The 24,908-nt window shown below is 43.1% G+C and overlaps 1 protein-coding gene across 4 annotated transcripts in view; it reads right to left on the reverse strand.

Moving 5' to 3' along the window:
* Positions 1 to 24,908, reverse strand: part of SPEN (spen family transcriptional repressor) — a 100,010-nt gene that overhangs the window by 20,543 nt on the left and 54,559 nt on the right. For 3 of the 4 annotated variants that reach the window (XM_032787601.2, XM_032787600.2, XM_075060344.1), the window contains 5 exons: positions 10,049 to 10,209; positions 6,086 to 6,286; positions 4,339 to 4,490; positions 876 to 1,001; positions 126 to 239 (listed from right to left, as the gene is read on the reverse strand). In XM_032787601.2, the coding sequence (XP_032643492.1) occupies positions 126 to 239; positions 876 to 1,001; positions 4,339 to 4,490; positions 6,086 to 6,286; positions 10,049 to 10,209 (754 nt within the window). The remainder of the gene's footprint in view (positions 1 to 125; positions 240 to 875; positions 1,002 to 4,338; positions 4,491 to 6,085; positions 6,287 to 10,048; positions 10,210 to 24,908) is intronic. The other variant, XM_075060345.1, reaches the window with a different exon arrangement.

A 24,908-nucleotide genomic window follows, 5' to 3' on the forward strand; every position in this document is an offset into this window, starting at 1 on the left:
AATTTCAACCCAAAGAGAAATTCTATGTCTGAGCTATAAAACCCTGGAAGTCAGGGTTGAAAGGACAGGATGTAAAGAGAGGAAGACAGTAAACGTCAAACCACACACCAAAGCCTCCCACCTACCTTTACCACAGGCCCGTATCGGCAGAAATGTCGAGTTAAATACTGATCCGTTACGTTTGTAGAAAGACCATCTAACCACACGCAGTTTGTAGGCATGCTCTTTCCAAAACCCAGCTGAACACAAAAGGGCAAAATTTCCATCAGTACAATTCACAATTATTAAAATAATCTAACAGAGCATGCCTAATTTAGAATTATCTGAAGAAAACTATTAATTTGCATAGTTTTTTTTTAAATTGGCATCTCACGCAGGTGCAAGCAACTCAAAATCATAAAAATAATTCTGCATGCTTAAATAAATACAACATTCATTTAATATATATTTGGATTTTGTGCAAATTTAGTGCTTCTGAAAGGTGTCAGATTGACAACTCTGGGGACTGAAATAATCTTCTCCCCAGAACAGGTGCAGCACTAGCAGGAGCAGTGCAATCTTCCTACACTGCCCCACCAAACACTGACCTGGATGGACTACCTTTAAAAATGAGAAGATAAATCAGCCTCCATGTCCATTCAATCCTTGGCCTCTCTGCTGCAATTGCCAATAAAGTTACCAAATAATGTCTGTCGTGGTGGTGGTGGTTGAAAATATCTAATCACTATCTAATCTGACCTACAAAGTAGCAGTAAGAAAGACAAAAGTAGTACAAAAAAACAACCCTTCACTTCCAGAGTGCTGACAAAGAATTATAGAACACTGAAAACAAAATTAACCAGAAGGATAATGCGTTTACAGGAGGATTTCTTTACCTTGAGACGGTTATTTCCAAGGTATTCCCCATCCATCTTCTTAATTGCTTTACATACACTTGCAATATCACAGTACTGCAGGAATGCATACTGAGGAACTCCATTCACTTTCTTAATGTCAATATCCTGAAAAAAAAGTAGTCAATGCTCAGCAATATGCCAGCAAGTAAACAGATTCAGCTGTATAAACTAGATCTAAATGGATTTTTTTTTCCCTAAAACAAGCCATGTACCACAGCTAGCATTGCTTAATTAACATTTTAGTCACAAAGATGATTTAAATATTAGCAGATAGCGAGGTGCATTGCTTTAACTGCTTCTCGTTCCAGTGGTATAACCAAACCCTTCTTGATGCAACAAAAGCTCTTCACAATGAAAATTTAAAGCTAGAAAGGGATGTTGCTGAACACCCAAGACAGTGAATGTGATCTACTCACTGAATAGCAGCTTTTGTTTGTGTGTGAAACAGAGGTACTCAGAATCACAACAAACAGAAATACAACTTAGTTTTCTCCTGAGAAGGCCTCAAGGGAAACAACCTGCCTCAAACCAATAGCTGCTTTGTGAGGGAAGAGCCAAACAGGCTTACTTTTCCAAATAAACTCAATCCATCCACCCTGTTCCTATAAATAGACGACAATGCTGAACTATTCTCTTAAAACAAGTTGGCACCAATTAGATGAAGGCAAAAAAAGAAGAACTACATCTCACTGCTGACACACTACCCAAGAGACCTCAGGCATGTTAAAAAACTGATGCAATCAAAGGAAAACAATTTATATGTACCAAACCTGGTTTTAATCAACTTAAATAACAGCAGGTTCAGAACTGACATTTGGTCAACATTCAGGCTTACTGTACTGGCATACATACTCAGTCTCAGAACAAACCCATCATATTATGATTCATTCCACGCTGAAAATAGAAGGTAGAGATTTGATCTGATTTTTTAAACAGCACAAGCTTCCTTTGTGAGCCATGTGCCAATGCTAGCACACTAATTTGAATATAAATGTCAAATGCTCAAGATAAACTAATTTCATAGTTAATAAATTTAGGGACCAGGCCATAGTTTAACATGAGACTCATCCTGTAGCCCTTAGGAAACTAAATAAAACTGGAATGAGATTTACTCAAGAACGGGAGTTCTACAGATGCAACCTAATGATTAAAGTGGAATACTAATAAAGGACTACATTTCCACATGTCAAGAATAGCACTACTGCAGCCCTGGCAAATTGTATTTGTCCACCCTCCTTTGGCAAGCAATTTATTTTGACAGGAGAATAAAACTTCATGTTTTTTCCTTATGCACTGAAAAGGGTAAAAAGCAAGTCTACTTTGTGCCTAGGCTGCTAAGTTTTCAGGACACTTTTGCAAGGCTGCATTGTTACTAGAATTCTGGCCTGCTAGTAACGTTGATAATATGGCACTATTTCATGTAAAACCACTTTACAAGACATCATAGATTCACAGACTCCAAGGTCAGAAGTGATCATCTAGTCTCACCTCCTGTATAACACAGGCTATGGGACTTCCCCAAAAAAATACCTAGAGCAGATCTTTTAGGAAAACATCCACTCTTGATTTAAGAAGTGTCAGGATAGACACACAACCACAAGCCTTAGTATGTTGCATCAATGGTTAACTATTCTCACTGTAAAAAAAAGTTACTATTTGTCTAGCTTCAACTTCCAGCCTTGGATCATGTTAGACCTTTCTCTGCTAGACTGAAGAGCTCATTATTGAATATTTGTTCCACTTCAGGTACTTATAGATTAATCAAGTCACTCCTTAGCCTTCTCTTAGTTAAGTTAAATAGACTGAGCTCATTGAACCTATCACTATAAAGAATGTTTTCTAACCCTTTAATCATTTTTGTGGATCTTCTCTGAACCCTCCCAAATTTATTAACATCCTTCTTGAACTGCGGACAAGAAAACTGGACATAGTATTCCAGCAGTGGTCACACCAGTGCCTTATACAGAGGTAAAATAACCTCTCTACTCTCACCTGATAATCCTGTTTCTAAAACCAAGGATTGCATTAGCCCTTTTGGCTACAACATTACACTGAGAACTCATGTTCAGATGATTATCTACTATGACCTTCACATCTTTTTCAATCACTACTTCCCAGGATAGCATCTCCATCCTGTAACTATGGCCTACGTTCTTTTTTCCTATATGTACACATTTAGCCATATTAAAAAGCACACTGTCATTTTACATACAATCTAGACTGCATATTATGAGTAACCTGTCCTCTTCATTATTTACCACTCCCCCAATTTGTTTCATCTGCAAACTTTATCAGTGATGATTTTATGTTTCATACTACTATTATTGACTACCAACACTAATCTTTGTTTCCTCAGAGCAGCTCAAATAGCATAACATGAAATTCTGCATCAGAAAAGGGTCCGAGCTATACAGTGTGCAGACTGATAAATCAGTCTTCAGAGTTTATAAAGGTGTTGCAATCCACAGAGCTGCCACGCAATCTCACAATAAAATGTAAGTCATATTTGTGCATATCAGATAGAAAAAGTATGGCATTTTGCATAAGTATGAAATACACTCCTCCAAATCTGAAAGACTAATACGTCAAATGCCAATAACTGAAATATTTCTAGACAGATTGAAAACAGTACTGAATGTACAGCAACAGCCAGAGTAACTAAAGTAATGCTGTAAACAAAGTATGCTATCAATACAGAAAGTCTGATACTGCAGACCATATATTGTCTGTACTGTAGACGGATATTTGATTCATCAGGAAAATTTCTCTTCAATCTTAACATTGCCATTACTCTACAGAGAGTGCATGCACAATGTGGGAGAAAGAAGGGAATTAATGTTCCTGTGACTGTCTCACTCAGATAAGCTTGTCAGTGAAAAGCCAAACTCCCTCACATCATCACTAACCATTCTACTCATTGTCTCACTCTGCCCCATTGTTACAGAACAGGCTGATGACTGATTTCACAAGCGGCAGTTAAACCCTTTGTTTAAAAAAGAAAATCAACAAAAACTAACTTCGTAATAGTAATACTGACATGAAAATAGAATTGAGCATATTTACATCCATGATGACCATTAATAACTTTTGTGCTGCACTCCTATCTGCAGAATATCCTTAACCATTTGTTGTAACTGCACCTAATATACTTCTTGTAACTGCACACAAGGGCCGTTTTCATCCCAAGGTTATTTCCTCTGCAATACAAGTGTGCTAAAACCACATCAAACTCGAAACAATGTCTCTGGAGTACATTCTGGCAAGAAAAATAACTTATGTCAATCAAATGATTGAATGAACTATATTTCACATGTTCAAAAAATGATTAATATTACATTTTTAAATCATTCAATAATGCTTTTTAAATTATTCAGTAATCTGATGTGCATTTTGTACTGAGGCAATGGTCAGAAGCAACTTATTCCAAAGAGAATTCACATACCACTATCCCTCCAAAGCGCTGAAAAATGTTGCGAAGATCATGATAAGTGGTTGTTTTTTCAAGGTTACCAATGAAAAGAGTTCTTGTTGCTTTCGGGTGAAATTCATCTATCCTTTCATCCAAAGGGCGAAACTCATTCTCGCTTTCCGTTTCTAGACATCGTAGAGATGAAAAGCATATTGTAATATACTGAGGTTCTCAGTTTCTTGGAAAACCTATTTTTGGAATACTAGAAATTGTTGGAAGTGATATCACTGCCTCTCACAAAAATACAGTTGTGCCCTCTTAGATATTTGTGCACTCCACTAATGCCAGGAGTTTGAAATCTGTAAGTCATGCCACTGTACTAATGCCGAGGAAACGGGTCATAAGTTTTGATGCCCGTAAGTTATGGCATTCTACCTTTGCTGCTCCAGAAGTTTATTCTTTTAACAAAATGTCTTCTACTACCAGGATTTAATTCAACAGGCTTCAGTGTAGTCATGTATGTGTTGATCAGGTACATGGAAAAATGTTTTGATGGATCTATTTCTTTGACAATTAATTAAGTACAGTAGATACCACTGCACTTGCTAAAGGCAAATAAATGAAAGCATAAACGTGTGTACCCAAAGTTATGGCTTTCATAAGTTGTATCATTTACTTCATATTTCTCGAGGCCTTAAGGAGTCTGTCCTCCTTTCACAGTAACACTTGCAATTTAAGGCAGAAAAGAAATCTGTGAGGATTCAAACACCCACCTGAATTGTTCTGGCTGAGAGACAGCCAACTTCAAGTACTCCTATCCAAACTCCATTTTGTACTGTACCCATCACCTTCTAACCATGCAGTAATCGTACTGTACGTCTACTTAGTAAAATGAAGAGTTACACAGTTGGGGAAAAGGAGGCTAATGATATTTTTATGGCAAGGATACCTAAATGCCACACACCAATTAATTAATTAGAACATAGAAAGAAAATAACTGTATCGAGAAAAATTACTCTAAAAATGTAATGCCCTTTTACCAAGTCTGAAACCAGACAAGTTATTCTGGGTAACCAAAAAGTGTTTATACTTCATAGGAAGTTAAACATGTAAGACAGGGGTCCCCAACGTGGCCTTGGCACCCGCCAGGGCATCTAAGTGAGCTCGCATACTGGCTGGCGGACGAGCATCTGCTGAAATGCCGCCGACAAGCTGCATCATCCAGAGGCGTCACCACTGACGCAGCTTGTTGGCGGCATTTCGGCGGCGACGCCTATTGATGTTGCCGCTTCTTGGCGAGAATTTTGGCGGATGCTTGTCCGCCGCCACGGTCCTCCATGGCTCATCGTCTGGCATCTGCCAAACGAAAAAGGTTGGGGACCACTGATGTAAGATATGCCTTAAGCAGCATGAACTATGCTAACTAAACTATGCCCTATATTTTACTGTGGAGATGAAGAGTAGCAGAACGCAATCTACTGGCCACTACAAATAACTATCTAGCAAGGTAGGCTTCCTTCACTGAGGGTTTGCAGCCGTAGAATTTTCTTCCTATCTGATGTACCTAGAGTAGATCAATGGCATTCACTTTTCCTGCTGTGTGATTTATTCTGTCATTTTTACCAGTTAATTTATATTATAGCTCTGCAGCAAGGCAGAGTAATTGCAATGTTTCTTTTACTCAATTTGCTACCATCTTACAACAGTTACTGTATACACACTACTTTTATAATGATTATACCCCGGAGGAAAGTTAAGTCATCAACATATTTTCCCTTACCTGGTCCTATCCAGGCTGTCACTTCAATCTGCATTCCAAAGAATAATTTTCCTTTTGATGCATTCAGTGCTTTTTCCTGATCCTCCTGTTGTCGGAAGAACACCAGCCCATACCGCTCCTCGGAGGCCCCATGAATCTGCACTGATGTCACCTTTCCATATTTCTTGAACTCATGGAAAAGTCCATCCTTAAGGCTTGTATCTAAACACACACACAAACAAGTAAAATACAAATATTATTTGCCAATATTATCGAAGCCACAAACAAGTTTTGATATTCTATCAAAATTGTGACTTTTGTTTTTATCTGACCTTCAATTTTCACTGAAATTAAAATATATCTATCTAAAATGATTGTAAGTTAATTTTGCATATTTAGGAGCCTCCAATTGGCCTCATGTTTCTCTTTAGAATTGAGGCCCCACCCATGTAGATTTCCACATCACTGCAGCCAGTGAGGCAGCCAATGGCTACCTGAAGAGGGTACAACTACCGCTAATGGCATCCGCCCTAAGACAATGGGTATGGAGACATGTAAAATATTGTTTATTTCATTAACATCCTTGCTGTTCTCAATATGAGCGAGTAGATACTACTAAAAGCAATCCTGCAAAACTGGGTTGAATATATGTCTATGAATACCACTGTTACATCACTTGAGCTAATCTTCTTGGAACGGTAATTGAGGCATGTGGGCTCATCCAGTGTTGGCAGAAACAACTGATCTGGGATTTCACAAGCTGCCTATGCATTTGAGGGGGAGAGGGAGAGGATGCTAAACAAAGGGCATTTTAGCAGACTTTACTCAGAATACTTTGATTTGCAACTCTCTTCCTTAGGATATATATTACTCAAAAAAAACCTTCAAAGAACATTAAAATTGCCAAGTCAAGCACTCAAATATCAGAAAGTGCCAGAGATAAGGCTGTCTGTGCGCCACTTAAATTTAGCTTCCTTGTGCGTATGCGTTAAGATATAGTCTGTAATCAAATACTACTTTTTCCACAGAATCCCTCCCTCATTCAGGCACAGGATGGACGGTGATCACTTAATGAGCAGCTATTCAATATTTCACTTCATCCTCTTTGCTCAGTGTGTGATCACATGCCTTATTTAATGTACACTATTCAAACCCCACTCTGAATACAGAATTATTTCCTTGTGGGCTTTTCTATGGTGCTCATCATTAAAGAAAAAGGAGTAATGGTCTCGAGTTGCAGTGGGGGACCTTTACGTTGGATATTAGGAAAAACTTTTTCACTCAGAGAGTGGTGAAGCACTGGAATGGGTTACCTAAGGAGGTGGTGGAATCTCCTTCCTTAGAGGTTTTTAAGGTCAGGCTTCACAAAGCCCTGGTTGGGATGATTTAGTTGGGAATTGGTCCTGCTTTGAGCAGGGGGTTGGACTAGACACCTCCTAAGGTCCCTTCCAACCCTGATATTCTATGATTCTATGAAAGCAGCTGAGTGCTTGACAAACAATAATGAATGTATTTTCACAACAACCCTGTGAGGTAAGATGGTATTATTATGCTTTTACATATGAGGAACTATATACAATTGTCAGAGCTCACCACTAATTTCCAGTGACCAATCTGAGATGCTTATATAGACCGATTTTTCTGAGAATTTAGAACTTTATATCTTAAAAGTACAGCTCCCAGTGACTTCAGTTGCAGCTATGAGTGGTCGCAGCCACAGAGTTTCCAGCTGGCCAACCATAAAACGAGGAACACATAATTAGTGGCTACCCATGAAAAATATGCTTTAAGTGACTTGCCCAGCAACACAGAGGAACTCTAACAGAAGCACGGATAGAATCCAGTTCTCCAGGGTAACATTCAACTGCCCTAACCTTGAGACCGTCTCCTTTCTTTCCCATTCACTATACACCTTCCAAATGCTGCAACATGAGGCGGGATCCTCAAGATTAACAGCTTCGTTAACTAGGCAACCCCATATTCATTCCCAGAGCACCAGTCATCATGTAAACTGAATAATGCAAAGGCCCTATGGTAAAAAAAAGTGTGATTTCTTGTTATTAAATGCTGAATGAATGCATACATAGGAAGCCAAATTAAGATGGCTCAAGCCTTCCTTCTCCAGGTTCCTTGCCCCATCTTTCCCTCTATCCCACTCCTTTGCTTATTAGTCAGTTTTCTTCCTCCTTCTCCATATTGCCTGGGAACCAACAGCAGGAGCACTGAGAACAGAGAACCTATCTGCTCTCAGTTCCAGTACACGGCATCACAGTGGCTCAGAGCAGCAGATAACAGCAATTGCAGGGAAAGTCCTGCTCAGCGAGTGAGGCTTTGGGCTGGTGCATGTTCAATACAGACAGAATCTTCAGAGAATTTAGCTGACAAACGCTAAAGTTTATTCAGCATACACATGCTGCAATTTTTTTTTTTCCAAAGGCTTATAACTTTGTCAAGTTTAGGCAGTTTTTCCACAGAGACAGCAAAGGACACATCCCTGACACAAGGTCCTATAATGGGAAGTATTGGGCAAACTTCTCTCTATGCTACCAGCTCTGCCTGTAGTAAGTTAGGCTATGTATCAGAGGGGTAGCTGTATTAGTCTCCATCCAAAAAAACAACAAGGAGTCCAGTGGCACCTTGAAGACTGACAGATTTATTTGGGCATAATCTGCCATGGGTAAAAAGCCAACTTCTTCAGATGCATCATGCCCAGATAAATCTGTTAGCTTTTAAGGTGCCACTGGACTCCTCATTTTTATGTTGGGCTATGTCTGCATTACTGCCCTAAGTTCCCGCTAAGTTGCACAGCTGTCTATTAAGCCTCGTGCAAGGACTCAGAGCTGCGACAGAGAGTGGCGCCTCTCCCCACAGACCCAGCACGGACTTGCCACTATCGGGGGGGAGATGAGCCTCTCCCCCGCCTGGCCCAGCCCAGGCCTGCAGGAGCTGTCGAGGAGAGGCACCTCTTCCACGGGCGGGCCGTAGCTACTGAGGCGAGAAAGGGCTGGAGGAAGTCCTCCCTGGTCCCACCCCAGAGCTCTGCCCCATCCCACACCCTGAATCTCTCATCCCCAATCCCACCTCAGAACCCACACCCCCAGCCAGAGCTGTCATCCCCTCTGCACTCCAACCCTCTGCCCCCTTCCCATACTCCAATCCCCTCAGCCCCACCCACTCTCACCACATTAATTTTGTTATGTGCACTAATATGAAGGTGATGTGTCACAGCACCTCCATATTGGTGCACATAACAAAATTCATTCCGCACATGGACATAAAATATGAGACAGAACCTTGCTATCGCTTATGTTAGTAAAACTTCTGTTGCCTCAGAAGTATGAATATTCCACCCCCGCCCAAGCACAGCGCTATGTTGGCATAGCTTATGCTGCTCACAGGGTTGGTTTATTCAGGCTGCTGGTACGGCTCTCTCCCATCAGCATAGAGCATCTTCACCAGATGCACTGCAGCGGTATTGGTACAGCTGTGCCACCACAGCACTGTAGGTGTTTTCATTTTCAATGATGCAAGGAGCAGATGGAATCCCGATATTCAAAGGCCACATAAAGGTCACTCCATTGACTGGCCAGAGGCACTCAAATGTTAAACGGAATGAAAAATTATACATCTTACCCCTCTGAATCTCTACCTTCAACAGAATAATACTGAATCTCCTGAATGTATCTTTGTTCAAGACTAAAGGCCTTTCACATATTATCTGACAATTTTATTATAACATTATTATAGCAATAACCTTGAAACTAAGTTTCCTAAAGCATGGCTCATTAAACAGCACTTATATTTTTCCATGCAATATTAAATGATACTGGCAAATATTATTACAGAGGTTAATGAAATATTGCATTTACTTAATATCAGGTATGTATGACAAAGACAATTTTTCTAATCAGCCTGCTCCCATCCCTCTTTTCTTCTCCCTTACTGACAACTCTGAAGAGACACTCTTTCACATATGGATTTTACCTGTTGAGCGCACTGGAAGATTTTGAACCTTGATCCCGAAACTTTTACGGGGCTCATCTTTCTCCAGAGATGGAAGCAGCTGGGATGTGGGTGCTGGAACTGCTGTAGACTGAACTGATCGTGCTGGAGACTCATCACTTGAGCTGCTGCTGGAGTCACTGCTGTGAAAGGGGTAAAAGAAATAGCAACTCAGTGTGAAAAGAGAAACAGACAATGAACGGATGCTGATAGCTGTTTTTAAAATTAAAAACATAAATCAGTTTTTTTCTTTTTACTACTGAACAGTTATACATGCTCACCATCAAAGGCCATAAGTGCACGCTACTGAGTACTAGAGTACTATTCATATCACACACCATCTCATAGCAGCAGTCAAAAGCATGAAGACAGTAACTATTCGTTTCCCATATATAAATTATGTTCTATTTTAAAATAGCAATTATCAATACCAAACTGTGCTAACGAAGAAAACTACTTGGAGTGGATTCTTTAAAAGTGTTTCCCTTTTCCGCTCTGATGCAGAAAACCCAGTTTCCCAAGCACACCCCTCCTTATACAAATGAACTCATAATCATCTTCAAATATTCTCTTACAAAATCCTTGGAGGAGACAGGAAAGAGATAGTCAAGGAAACAGAATATGGGTAAAATGTCAAATAGATCCTGTTAATTAAATCTTCTCCATTATGATGGAATGTAAGTGCAATACAAAGTTTCATCAGCTTAGGAGTTGTGTGGGAAGACTGAAAAAAACATACAGGTCTGCTGAGGCCTTAAAATCCCTTTTAGCATTTTCATGCATAAAAGGAAATGCTATAGCATTGCCAAGTGCTTCCGTCAATCTGAAAATTGGCTTAATAGTTTCTCTCCAATGTGGCAGCCACATCTTTAAAAAGATTCCCACCTCTAAACAGATGATACTGGAAACTAACATCCCTTGGAGAAAACTAATGTATATTTTTGCAAACTGTTCAACAATTAGCTACGTGTACGTGACCCATCAAACACTGTTCACAGCCTCTACACAGAAGCCTCCATCTCAAAAGTAAACTTTAGGGTAAAGGACTTTGGTCCCAAGAACATTTGTATAAGCAGTGAAACAGGAATTGCACACCAGATCAAACCAGTAGTCTATTTAGTCCAGCATCATGACTGACAGTGACTACTATTAGATACTCCACAGAAGAGTCCAGGGAATCCTCCATAGTAGACGACTGTGTTAGAACTTGCTCACGTTGGAGGGGTCTTACTCCCTCTGGGTTGCTGGTTTATGCTCAAAACCAGAGATAGTCAAACTATGGCCCACGGGATCTGGGCCATTGGGTTGCCAGCCTCGTGGTATGGCAGGCCCTGGGCTGCTCTGGGAAGCGTCCAGCATCATGTCCCTGCAGCCTCTGTGGAAGAGAGGAGGCAGAGGACTCCGCATGCTGCCCTTGCCTGCAGGCATCACCCCCAATGGGAGCTTCCGAGGAGGTACCTACAGACAAGGGCTGCACATGGAGCCTTCTGTTTCCCCTCCCCCAGGGGCCACAGAGACTTAGTGACAAAGCGTCACAAGGCCAGGGCATGCAGGGAGCCTGCCTGCCCTGGCCCCAGTGCACACTGCTGCCACCCCAGAGTCACTCCAGGTAAGCGGCGCCAGGCCAGAGCCTGCACCCCAAACCCCTCCTACACCCCAACCCCTTGCCATGAGCCCCCTCCCGCACCCCAACTCTCTACATCAAACCCCCTCGTACACTCTGCACCCTTCCTCCGCCCCAGCCCCTTGCCCTGAGCCCCTTCCTGCACACTGCAACCCCTCCCACCCCCCAATCCCCTGCCCCAGCCTTACATTCATGGCTCTGCATGCAATTTCCCCACCAGATGTGGCAAGAAGTTTGCCCACCCTTGCTCTAAACTAAAGCATGAGGGTTTATATCCCTGGGGAAAAAATAATTCTATGTTCTCATTTTCTGCCAAATGCCTAACTCCTTTCTCTGAATTTTGCTGAGCACTAAGTCAAAATAATATCTTCAGGTTAATGTATTATGTACAAAAGTACTTTAATCAGTTTTAAATTTGTTGCTTTTTAATTTCACTTACTATTCCTTTGTTTTTATATTGTGAAAAATTATAAATAAGAGCAGGTTGTTTACCTTCTCTACACAATTAAAGCTCCAGTTAGGGTTGGGTCCCATTTTGCTAGGCACCACACAAAACACAGAAGAGAGTCTCTGCCCCTAAGTGCTTAATTACAATTTAAACAACAAGACAAAGAAGAACAAAAAAACTTACCAGAAGTACACACCTTGTCAATTACTTTCTTCCCAGTTTTCCCTTTACAGAACAGCTCCCCACCCCTGCCAGCCTCCCATGTCTAGCAGCCAGCCAAACTTCTTCACAGTCCTTGCTTCTCCCAAGCATCTTCCTCCAACTCTCCCTTGGCTCCACAGCAAGACAGAGGGAATAATGAGCTACCAAGAGTGTGTGAATGCCTGCTTGCAGCCACTTCCATTCCCTGTGTTGGGAGCTGTATCCCATACTCATTCCCAGGGCAGGTGGCCCATATGATCCAAGCCTTGATCCCCCAAGTGTCCCATTGATCAAAGGATTTCATTGAGGTATCCACAATGATGCCCAGGTCTTTTCCCCAAGCCATGCACATGACTAGTTAAACTTATTTCTTCCATTGCACATTATTTTGCACTTACCAACCCTCTGAATTTTATATCCCTAAGTTCCCCATTCACCTAGCTTTGTTATGTCCCTCACAGGTTTCTCACTGTCTATACTAGTCTTGACTAAATGCAGTTTTTGCCGCCTCACCATTTCACTCTCTTTTTTTCAGACAATTAATATATTAAAAAAAACTTTCCTCCTAAAAATAAAACCATGAAGCAACCCACTGGTAATCTTTTGCCCTGTGATCTTTTATTCCTTCTGTTTTTTGGTCAGTTTCTAATTCATGACAACATTTTACCTCAAGCTTTTCCATCACAATGAAAACCTTTTGAGCAGTACCTTGGGGAAGAGGGGACACATAATTTGCACCATGCCAAGAGATTTCTATTAGTCTAAACGGGAATGCTGGTAATATCAATTATTAAGAAACAAACTGGCAAAAAGTGTGGAGAACTTCTTTGAAGGATGAGGCAGCACTTATCATATTGTTCCTTTCTCGAAGTGAGAATGCTGAAAGAGATTTTATATATTTTCAATCTTCCTTCACAACTCCTAAGCTGTTAAAGCTCTGTATTACACTTCATTAAATCTTCCCCACGGTTAAACAGCACAATATTTTGCATTTTACACTTAACTCTACTAAAATTTTACCTGAGTGATATATGAGAGATACTTGTATTTTTTTACACATCATAGTACAAAGTATTATCCACAATGGTAGCACTTAACTTATACTTTATTATTCCTTTTTATTAGCCACATATAGCATTTTTGGATAGATTGTTTAAATACAGATCATTCTGATTTTAGTAAAGGTGTTCCATTAAGAGAAAGGACCTCAGCACTCAGGATGCTGGGGCAGCCTTAGCAGAAGAACTAATGCAAACACCTGGACAATAGAAAAAATTTTCAGAGATGATGATCATGCCCACAAACTTTTACTGATTTTGATGGGAGCTGAGTATGCATCTTCCTCTGCAAATCAGACCATTGGTCCCTAAAAATATATTGAAAAAAGATAAACTCACCCATGTATAATCCTGAGCCATGCCAGAAATGTAAGTTTTATATTCATTTCCTTGGGTTTAAAAGAGAAAAAAATACTAAAAAGGATCCAGTACACAGACGAGGTGTATTTTTGCTTTGTTTTTTTAAAGAGGAAGAGAGAATGAATGAATGTTTCCAGCTGAAGAAACACAGAGATAAGCATGGAAACATTTGCATGCCTGAATTTTCAACCTCTGAGATTTGGGGTGTGATGGAATGCTTAATTAAAGCTGTGTTCCAGGAGAGACATGGAAAACAACATTAAATTAGGGCATTTGATAGCAAATAATACATATAATCTCAAAAAGGAAAAACATATCCTTTTAAGCCATCTTTCAAAACTGAAATGTGCTAGCTTTATATAGACGTGCCCTATGCAATTAAGATTAGAATTTGGCTGTTAGTTTTTTAGCAAACAATATTTAAAATACCTTCTCATTGTCAGCTTAGAAATACAGGAATTTTACTAAGCTTTCTTCCAACAAAACTTGTTTAATAGCAGTAATTCACAGTTTTATATTTAAAGCAATTAGAAAAACAACTATTTCAGAAGCTAGGAAGTTTAATACAAGATGAAAACAGACGACCTTAAACAATTCTTCCCATCATGCTCGTTGACAAATTTTTCACAGTTAATCGGTGATTTGTGTCAAGCCAAAAAGAGAGAAAATGGTTTCAAAACCTATAACTTTGTTTTCCCCCTCCGGCTATAATGCAAAAATCAGAATGTACATGTTTAATTTTTTCATAATTAAAATAAAATGTGCTCTTGCGCACAGCCTTTCCTCACGATAAGAAAATCTGCTCGTCAGCATCCATGTAGACTTACTGGGACATAATTCTACCAAAAAAGAATAGCCAATCTTTTGAAATGTGGTGGGGGTGGTCCCGTGCTCCAATCGTATTCATGGTGGGCAGACTCCTGTGCCCATACAAGACCCCACAGGCTTTATGAGATTCTGTCACTGTGTAATGGTCTAGCTGTGGGGATCGCATTACAGAATTGGCGGCCAAAACTTACTTGCATCACTGGTTTAAGTACCTAGAACATCTAAAGCCTTTTTTTCTTGTTTAAAATTGTGAGGGGGAAATCCCAAGTCATATTACAGTATCATAACATATTCAGGTCTCTCTCTGTTCTTTCAATGACTTGAGAGAAAAGGTTTATACCATCCTTTCCATGAAAATCTCATCATCTCAAGTAATTGTATTTTTTCAGTTCTGGCAACAAATTATAAAATTATACTATAATTTACATTTATATATGAAAAATGAATGCGCTTGAAAAAATGAACACACAGAAAGTTCTTCTCTTTGTTCCCCAGCAAAAAGGAGATAAGAGAGAGACTCCAAACCAGTCAATGTAACACAGATACCTGCTGTTTCCTGTCAATGGCAGGCTGTGGTGAATCAAGGAATCTCACAACCTGCCATACCCTTTTGCAATTTTAAAATGTGGGACAATTGTCATTTCTGTGACTTGATTTCAGAACTCTGAGTCAGCTGTAATTGTGGTAGCTGCTGTTATTACAGCTACAGCAATGAGGAAACACTGCAGCCATTCATGTAAAATAAATTACAAAGAAGCATTAATGCACGCTGAAGGCAACGTACCTACAAACTTCAGGTTTTAAAATCAAGCCCCTCGTAGTCAGAATGGGTAAGAAACCCATCTGAAATCCTTTGTAATTTTTTTTCAGGGGGAAATTCATGCCAAATTGCAACACAATAAATATTAAAATGACTTACTTATAACTCCCTTTAGAAAGAGCTTATAAGCATAATTGGTAACTGATCCTTAACTCCTTTAGCAGTACTCGGACATTAAATTTTTCTCCAAAACTAACTGAAATCAGCTCTGCCTAGATCAGCTAGAAGTCAATCAGCAGTCACGATAAAGACTCTCTCCTTCAAAGATCTATTAAGGACAGTAAGACAGAACAACACTTACCAGCATGAAGCCCAGCTTACTAAATATGTTATTCACTGTGCTTGGTGTCAGCAGAAGATTTCCAGTTCTAGTCAGGAAATCACAAGTAGCTCGAACATGAAAACAATGTTTTCCTTCTTACCACATCACCAGTGTTAAGTCATGGCGATTATTTGTGTGCAAAAAATATCTGCTAACGATTTACTTATATGCCACTGATTTCCACCATGAGGAAGTTTATCCCTTTTAATTCCCCTGATGATATACAACAGGGGTTGGCAACCTTTCAGAAATCTTCATTTATTCACTCTAATTTAAGGCTTTGCGTGCCAGTAATACATTTTAACATTTTTAGAAGATCTCTTTCTATACGTCTATAGTATATAACTAAACTATTGTTGTACGTAAAGTAAATAATGTTTTTAAAAATGTTTAAGAAGCTTCATTTAAAATTAAATTAAAATGCGGAGCCCCTCGGACCAGTGGCCAGGGCCCAGGCAGTGTGAGGGCCACTGAAAATTAGCTTGCGTGCCGCCTTCAGCACACATGCCACAGATTGCCTACCCCTGATATACAACATGCTTTTGAAGAATTCTCAGTTGGCTCTATGGACCTAACATGGTAGACTGCAAGAAAATACTGCCAGAAAACTTGACATACAGTTCTGAAAAGTTTAATTTATTGCTTATAAAAATAAATGGTTATTGCTAAAGGGGTGAGGGAGAAAGGATACTGGTAACTGCAAAGGAAAAAATGTTCCCCATTGTTTAGTACTGCTGGCTCAGAGATTTGTCATATTCCATGCCAGAAGTAGAGTAAGTCATCCCTTACACATTTTGTAAAGCACTCTGGGAACTTTTCTGGATGAAAAAGTACATATTGAAATAGGCAGACAGATAAGTTATTCAGATTTCTTTTACTGCATACAAGAGGTCTAGTACTCTAGAAATGCACAATTTACACTACAATACATAAATTAAAATCACATTTAATCATCCCCACAAACAATAGCTCATCAAGCTCCTCCTTTCTCAGTGCCAGAATAAAGAGATACGCCTTTCTGCACATGCCTGCAAGGTCAACAAGCTCAGGTTATTTCCGACCAAAATAGGGAATACGTTCCAAAGCTGAGGGCCTCTCTAGTTCAAATGCCTCTGTTGATTATAACTGCCATACATACACAAATATCTGTAATAGTATCTCCTGTACAAGTCTAGTAGGAGCCAGCCCTTGAAACCTAACTGAACTCAGATCTATTGTTCTATTTAAGTCTCTCTCCAATAAACTGTAAAATGATTAAGTACAGGACTTGCAACAAGGCACAACTCAGTCACCATTGGTCTCTAGTAACCCATGCTTCTGTTTCACCATAACCAGACAGAAATTATTACAACTAGATTTCAACTGTTGAAAAAAGTAGCTCCTGTAATCTCAAGAGGTGTGGTGTGGAGGTTTAACATGTCTCTTCTTCAGAGATGATTCATTTTGTTGTAACAACACTGACCTAAATAAGAAAGGAGGATCAGCTTGTGGTGGCTCCGTATATTATTAAATGCCCTGCAAGGCAACACTGACACATGTCTAGGAATAACCTGCCCCTCAAGTCTGTGAGGAAGAATGGCTTTTTACTGGTTAAGATAAGAAGTCATTTAATCTAAACTGAATGACAACAGAAATTGAGTCAACCTACTACTGATTGTCCTAACTGAGACCAAAATGTTAGACTCTCTTACTCTATTTTCAGATTAGAGGGTAATAGCTGAGGTAGGTTCAGCACATTAATGCACAATATACATTGTTTATTAAATAGAAGATCAGGGTTCAAACAACGTTTTAATGTGAGTACATAAAATTGTTTTGGCATGTACAAATGTCTGGAGGATCCAGGATTTGAAATAGATGGGGTGCTACATCAAATCTTCTTTCCACATATTTCACTATGTCCACAATCTCGGCCTTATGGTACTTTAACCTTTGTATTTAAAAGCATATTGGGACGCAAATATGACAGTCTCAGGTCTCTGAAAACTTGCCGCCCGAGGAATTTTGGTCTGTAAATGTCACACTTTATAAAGTAATAAAGCACAGATGTACGAAATCTGGAAGAACTGACAAAAATCAGACTGTGCATGAGCAGGGAATAATCATGCAACACTGGTGCATAAAAAAAATCATATGCTGCTCAAGGGGGAAAAAGTCATTAAAACATATCTATAAAAATGCTACAATCACATAAAAGATAGTTATTAAACTTTTTGTAACTGTTCTTTGAGATGTGTTGCACACCTGGTCTGTGCACAGTCACAATATATTTTTCCCTCAGTGGTACCCGTCAGGCAGGCTCTAGTACCTTCTGGTGCCACGTGCTTATAGTGCAGGATAAGGGGACCAGCTGACCTTGCACTCTCTCAGTACCTTCTTGCCGACTAACTCCAACAGAGGGGAAGAAGGGTAGGTCATGGAATGGACATGTGCAACACATCTTGAAGAACAATAGTTACAGAAAGGTTAGTAACCATCTTTCCTTCTTTGAATGCTTGCAGAAGACCATTACACATTAGGTGAATCCCAAGCAGTATCCTAAAAGGTAGGTTCATGAAGATGCGGATTGCAACACTGTCCTACCAAAGCCAGCATCACCCCTACCTTGCTGGGTGATGACATGGTAGGAAGAAAAAGTATGTACCAACAACCAGGTCACCACTGAGGAAACTTGTGCTCTCGTAGAATAGGCAGTCAGGATGGCAGGTGGTGGAACATCTGCCTGCTCATAGCATGTGTGAATGCAGGAAGGGATCAACGATGAAATTCTCTGAGCCAAAATGCGTAGGCCCTTCATCCTATCTGCTACTGCCACCAAGAGCTGCACGGATTTATGGAACAGCTTGGTCCTTCTATATAGAAAGCTAAGGAATCCAGTGTGTGGAGACACTGCTCCTCCCTATTTCTTGTGCAGAAAACTAGCAGGAAAATAACCTGATTACTATGAAACCATGTTCGGGAAGAACATAGGATGTTGTACCTTGTCCTTAAAAACACCGTGTATGGGGGTTCTGAAGTAAGGGCCCTGATCTCTGAGACCCTCCTGGCCAAGGTAATTGCTATCAGAAAGACAAGCGTCCAGGAAAAGTATGACATATATGATTGATGCTAATGGCTCAAAGGGAATGCCCACGAGTCTTGTCAGGACCAAGTTTAAGTCCCACAGGGTTCCTGGAATGGGTTCCCAGATCTTCCATTATAGCCTTTCTAAGCCCATAAGGAGATAGACATTTCATGTGAAAAAACTGACAAACCATCTACTGGAGGATGGAAAGCTGAGATGGCTCCTAGGTGTACTTTAACAGATGAAATAGCTACGCCTTACTGTTTCAGATGAAGCAGATATTCCAGCACAGTGGCTTAGTGGATGAGAGGGTTCGATGGCATGATCCAATGGCGAAACATTTCCACTTGGCAAAGTAGCTCCAGTAGATTGTTTCCTGCTGCCTAGCAAAACCTGGTGGATTTGCTTCGAATAGGCCAGTTCCACAAGATTTAACCATGGAGCTTCCACACGGCCAGGTGGCGAGCACTGACGTTTGGGTGGAGCATTCAGCCATGATCTTGCAAGATCATGTTGGGGGTGGGGTCGGCAACCTTGGGGTTGCTCCTGACAGGTCTAGTAATGTGCAGAACCAGTGTTGGGGGCTACAAAAATAATGTCACCCTGCCCCGCTTGACCTTCAGTAAGATTTTGTACATGAGAGGAATGGGACAGTGGGCAGAGGAAATGCATAGAACAGGAGCTTTTTCCAAGGGAATAGGAAGGCATCTGTGAGCAAGCCTGGGCTGTGGCCGCACAGGGAGCAAAACTGATGACATTTCCTGTTCTGCCTGGTCACAAACAGGTCTATGAGGGGAATATCCCACTGCAGGAAAATGGTCTTTACTATATTGGAGCAAAGGGACACTTATTGTGAGACGAGAAAGACGTGCTGAGGTGATCTGCCAGTTTGTCTGGGCTCCCAGAAGGGGAAAAGCTTCAAGGCGGATTGAGTGCTTCATGCAGAACTCGCACAAGTAAATAGCCTCTTGACACAGGGGAAGATCTGGCCCCTTCCTGCCTGTTGACGTAAAACACGGCTGCCGTGATGTCCGTAAGGACTCATACAAGCTTGCTGGCAGTATGGGGTAAAAATGCCTGGAATGCTAGGTAGACCGCTCCGAGCTCTCTGACACTGATATGCAAGGAGAGCTCCTCCTGGAACCAAAGACCTTGTGTCCTGAGGCGCCCCAGGTGAGCCCCCAACCTAGTTCGGATGCATCTGAGATTAGGGATACCAACAGTGGGTGTCTGACGAAGGGAATGCCAAAGCCTACTGACTGGGGATCCCTCCACCATTCGAGGGAGGCAAGAACCGGACCGGGAACTGTGAACACCAAGTCTAAATGATGACAGTTCGTTAAATACACTAAGGCCAGCCAAGACTGTAGGGGTTTAAGGCAAAGTCCCAAATGCTGCGCCACATATGTGTACGCAACCATATGATCCAATAGTCTTAGGCAGAAATGGGCTGTCATGACCCGGCAGGCCTTGACCTGCAAAATCAGTGACACCATTCTTCGGAAGTGGGCTTCCAAATAAGCTCACTGGGAGGAAGACCCTGATATGGGTAAAATCAAGTACTGCTCCAATAAACTCGATCCTCTGTACTAGGATGAGTGTTGATTTCTGCTCGTTTACCAGCAGGACAAGTGCTCAAAATGTTGGTTGAATGAGATGGATGCTGGCTTTCTCCTGGGCCTGGGACCAGTCAGTCATCGAGGTAAGGGTATACTTGCATCCCTCAGCATCTCAGGAAGGCCCCGCTACCACCATGCATTTCACGAAGACCCATGGGACCGCTGACAAGCCAAATGGGAGGACAGTAAACTGGTAGTGGGTCTGGTTCACAACACAAGAAACCTTCTGTGACCTCAAAAAATGGAGATGTGGAAACTGGCATCTTTCAAATCGAGTCCCCTGGATCCAGGAAGGGAATGATGGAGGCCAGGGAGATCATGCGGAACTTCGGCTTTTTGAGATAACTGTTGAAGCAATGCAGGTCTAGGATAGGTTGTAGACCCCCTTTGACCTTCGGGATTAGGAAATAACAGGAGTAAAACCATTTCCCCCTCAGATTCTGAGGTATCTCCTCCATGGCTCCTATCTCGAGGAGGGCTTGCACCTCCTGAGATAAACATTGCTCATGAGAAGGGTCCCTGAAGAGGGACAGGGATGGGGGGTTGGAAGGAAGGGTGGAAATAAACTGAAGCATATAACTTCCTCCACTGAACTCAGCACCAACGGTCTTTGGTGATAAGGAATCACGCCAAGCTGAACTGGGAGAGGTGATCTGAAAACAGGTGAACAGGATCTGGTCTAACGCCTTTGGGCACCCCCCATCCAAAGTTCTGTTTGGAGCCTCCTGAGTATTGGGAGGACCAGGTAGCAATGGTAGCTATCTGACCGGATCCTGACAGGGTGGCAGAGCTGAGTAGCAGGCTGGTTGTTCAGGCCTGACGTGCTTCCTTGAAGGAACTCAGGCAGACACATTCAGGGACTTGAGGGTAGCTCTGAAGTCCTTCAGACCATGGAGCCTTGGGTCTGTTTGCTCTGAGGAGAGCAAAGCTCTCAAGAACGGAAAGTCCTAAAGGGACTGTTGAACCTCCAGCCGGTAGGCCCGAGGCCTGGAGCCAAGAGCACCTTCACATGGCTACTGCCGATGTCATGGGTTTGGCTGACATACCCGCTGCACCCAGGGCAGCTTGAAGGGAAGCCCTGGCTATAGCCTTCCTTTCTTTCACCAGAGCAGAAAACTCCTGCCTGGATTCTTGGGAGAGCAAGTCAGTGAACTCTGACACGGAGTCCCAGACACTGAAATTGTACCTCACTAGCAATGCCTGCTGGTTGGAGATGCAGAACTGTAAGCTGCCAGTAGAATACACCTTTCTACCAAAAAGTGCAGCTTCTTTGAGTCTTTTGCCTTGGGGATTGCACCTTGCAGCCCCTGCCTGTCCCTTTCATTGGCCTACGAGACCACAAGGGACTCGGGAGAGGGGTCGGAATATAAGTATTCATACCCCTTCACGGGAACAAAGTACTACCTTTTCTGCCCTCTTCAAAGTGGGGGCAGAAAGGATGGTGTTTGCCACAGCGTTTTGATTGGATCCATGACGGCCTCATTGAGGCAACTTTGATGGGGCTACTACAGCCAAGATGTCAACCAGTCTGTGGTAGGACTTTAACTACCCCCACTTCCAGCCATAGGTTTGAGGCCACTCTCTTCAATAGCTCCTGGTGAGCTCTGAAGTCATCCTAGGGCATCGAACTGCCCATCCTCAACACTGCCTCTTCTAGGGAGCAGGTGGCGGCAGCAGCCTGAACTGGCACATGGCCCTCCTCTCCTTCTGCACCAACTAGAAAAGACGGTTACTCACCTTTGTAACTGTTGTTCTTTGAGATGTGTTGCTCATATCCATTCCAGTTAGGTGTGCGCGCGCCGCGTGCACGTTCGGAGAAACTTTTACCCTAGCAACACTCGGTAGGCCGGCAGGTCACTCCCTAGAGTGGCGCCGCTATGGTGCCTGATATATACCCTTGCCGGCCCGTCCGCTCCTCAGTTCCTTCTTGCCGGCTACTCCGACAGTGGGGAAGGAGGGCGGGTGTGGAATGGATATGAGCAACACATCTCGAAGAACAACAGTTACAAAGGTGAGTAACAGTCTTTTCTTCTTCGAGTGCTTGCTCATATCCATTCCAGTTAGGTGATTCCCAAGCCTTACCTAGGCGGTGGAGTCAGAGCGAGACGTTGCGGATTGTAAGACCGCTGAGCCGAAGGCGGCATCGTCTCTGGATTGTTGGACCAATGCGTAATGGGTTACAAAGGTGTGGACAGAAGACCAGGTGGCCGCGTGGCAGATTTCCTGTATAGGAACATGGGCCAAGAAAGCAGCAGCTGAGGCCTGAGCCCGCGTAGAGTGGGCGTTGAGATGGCCCAGCTGGACTTGAGCCAAGTCATAGCAAGATCGAATACATGACGTGACCCAAGACGCAATGCCCTGGGAGGAGACTGCCCTGCCTTTCATACGTTCTGCCACCGCTACAAAGAGTTGCGGTGATTGTCAGAAGGGCTTGGTCCTCTCGATGTAGAATGCAAGAGCCCTCCGGACATCCAGGGTATGGAGCTGTTATTCCCATCGCGACGAGTGCGGCTTTGGAAAGAAGACTGGCAGAAAAATGTCTTGGTTCGCATGAAAGGCGGAGACGACCTTGGGAAGGAATGCCGGGTGAGGTCGCAGCTGTACCTTGTCCTTATGGAACACAGTATATGGAGGATCCACAGCCAGTGCACGAAGTTCCGAGACTTGTCCAGCCGAGGTAACAGCAACTAGGAAAGCTGTTTTCCAGGACAGGTATAGTAGCGAGCATGTGGCCAAAGCTCAAAGGGGGGCCCCATGAGCCTGTTTAAAACAAGGTTCAGGTCCCAGGTAGGGGTAGGGGGCTTGACCTGAGGGTATAACTGTTCCAAGCCCTTGAGGAACCTGGAAGACATAGGGCGGGAAAAAATGGTACTGCCAGCTTCCCCCGGGTGGAAGGTGGATATGGCCGCGAGGTGGACTCGCAGAGTGGAGATTGCCAACCCCTGCTCCTTGAGAGACCACAGATAGTCCAGGATAGTGGGGATTGATACCGAACACGGAGAGTGGCCGTGTTGGGCACACCAGTGACAGAAGCGCTTCCATTTTGTGAGGTATGTCGAGCGCGTGGAGGGCTTTCTGCTTCCTAGCAACACCTGTTGTACTGCGGCGGAATAGCTCAACTCCGACTGGCTTAACCAGACAGGAGCCATGCTGTCAGGTGGAGGGACTGTAGGTCCGGGTGGTGAAGTCTGCCGAAGTCCTGCGTGATCAAGTCTGGCCATAGCGGCAGGGGGATTGGGTCCGACAGGGACAGGGGTCAAGCAGCATGGAGTACCAGTGCTGCCTCGGCCAGGCTGGCGCTATCAGGATAAGGCAGGCTTTGTCCCTGCAGATCTTGAGCAGGACTCGGTGGACGAGGGGAAGCAGTGGAAAAGCGTAACAGAGGTGGCCCGTCCACAGAATCATGAACGCGTCCGACAGGGAGCCCGGGGAGCGACCCTGTAGGGAGCAGAACACCTGGCATTTCCTGTTCGCTTTGGACGCAAACAGGTCGATGTGGGGAAAGCCGCACCTCCGAAAGATCGAATGGAGAACGTCCGGCCAGATGGACCATTCGTGTGAGAGGAAGGACCTGCTCAGGTGATCTGCGAGCATGTTTCGTACCCCCGGAAGAAAGGAGGCCACCAGGTCTATGGATTGGGCTACACAGAAGTCCCACAGTCATTTCGCTTCCTGGCACAAGGGAGACGACCTCGTTCCCCCCTGCTTGTTGATGTAGTACATGGCCGTTGTGTTGTCTGTGAATACTGCAACACAACGGTCTTGTAGACAGTCAAGGAACGCTTGGCACGCCAGGCGAACCGCTCTGAGCTCTCGGACGTTGATATGAAGTGTCAGCTCCCGGGGTGACCAAAGGCCTTGGGTGCATAGGTGCCCTAGGTGGGCGCCCAGGTGCCCTAGGTGGGCGCCCCAGCCCAGCGCGGACGCGTCCATTGTTAGGGATGCGGAGGGCTGGGGAGGATGAAAGGGTAGGCCCGCACACACTTGGGACGATCTCTTCCACCAATCGAGGGAGCTCAGAACTTTCAGCGTGACCGTCAGAATAATGTCTAAGGCGTCCCTGTTTGACCGATAGACAGAAGCGAGCCAGGTTTGAAGAGGATGCATCTGCAGTCCGGCATGTTTTGTCACGAAAACACATGCAGCCACGTGGCTCAAGAGAGCGAGGCAAGTATGGGCCGAGGTAGTTGGAAACCTCTGAAGACTTTGGACAAGGGAGACTATGGTCTGAAACCGGTGCGGGGGCAAACTGGCTGTTGCAAGGTTGGAGTCCAGCACTGCCCCGATAAATTCTATTCTTTGGGTGCGTACCAGGGTGGACTTGTCCAGACTGATGATCAGGCCTAGACGTGTAAATAGCTCCCTGATGGTCTCGACATGGCTGATGACTTGAGCCTCAGAGGTCCCTCTGATAAGCCAGTCGTCGAGGTAAGGAAAAACATGTATTCGACGACGGCGTAGTGAAGCGGCAACGACCGCCATACATTTCGTGAAGACC

This window comes from Chelonoidis abingdonii, chromosome 23 (genome assembly GCF_003597395.2).
Source record: "Chelonoidis abingdonii isolate Lonesome George chromosome 23, CheloAbing_2.0, whole genome shotgun sequence".
In the NCBI taxonomy this organism is placed as follows: domain Eukaryota; kingdom Metazoa; phylum Chordata; order Testudines; family Testudinidae; genus Chelonoidis; species Chelonoidis abingdonii.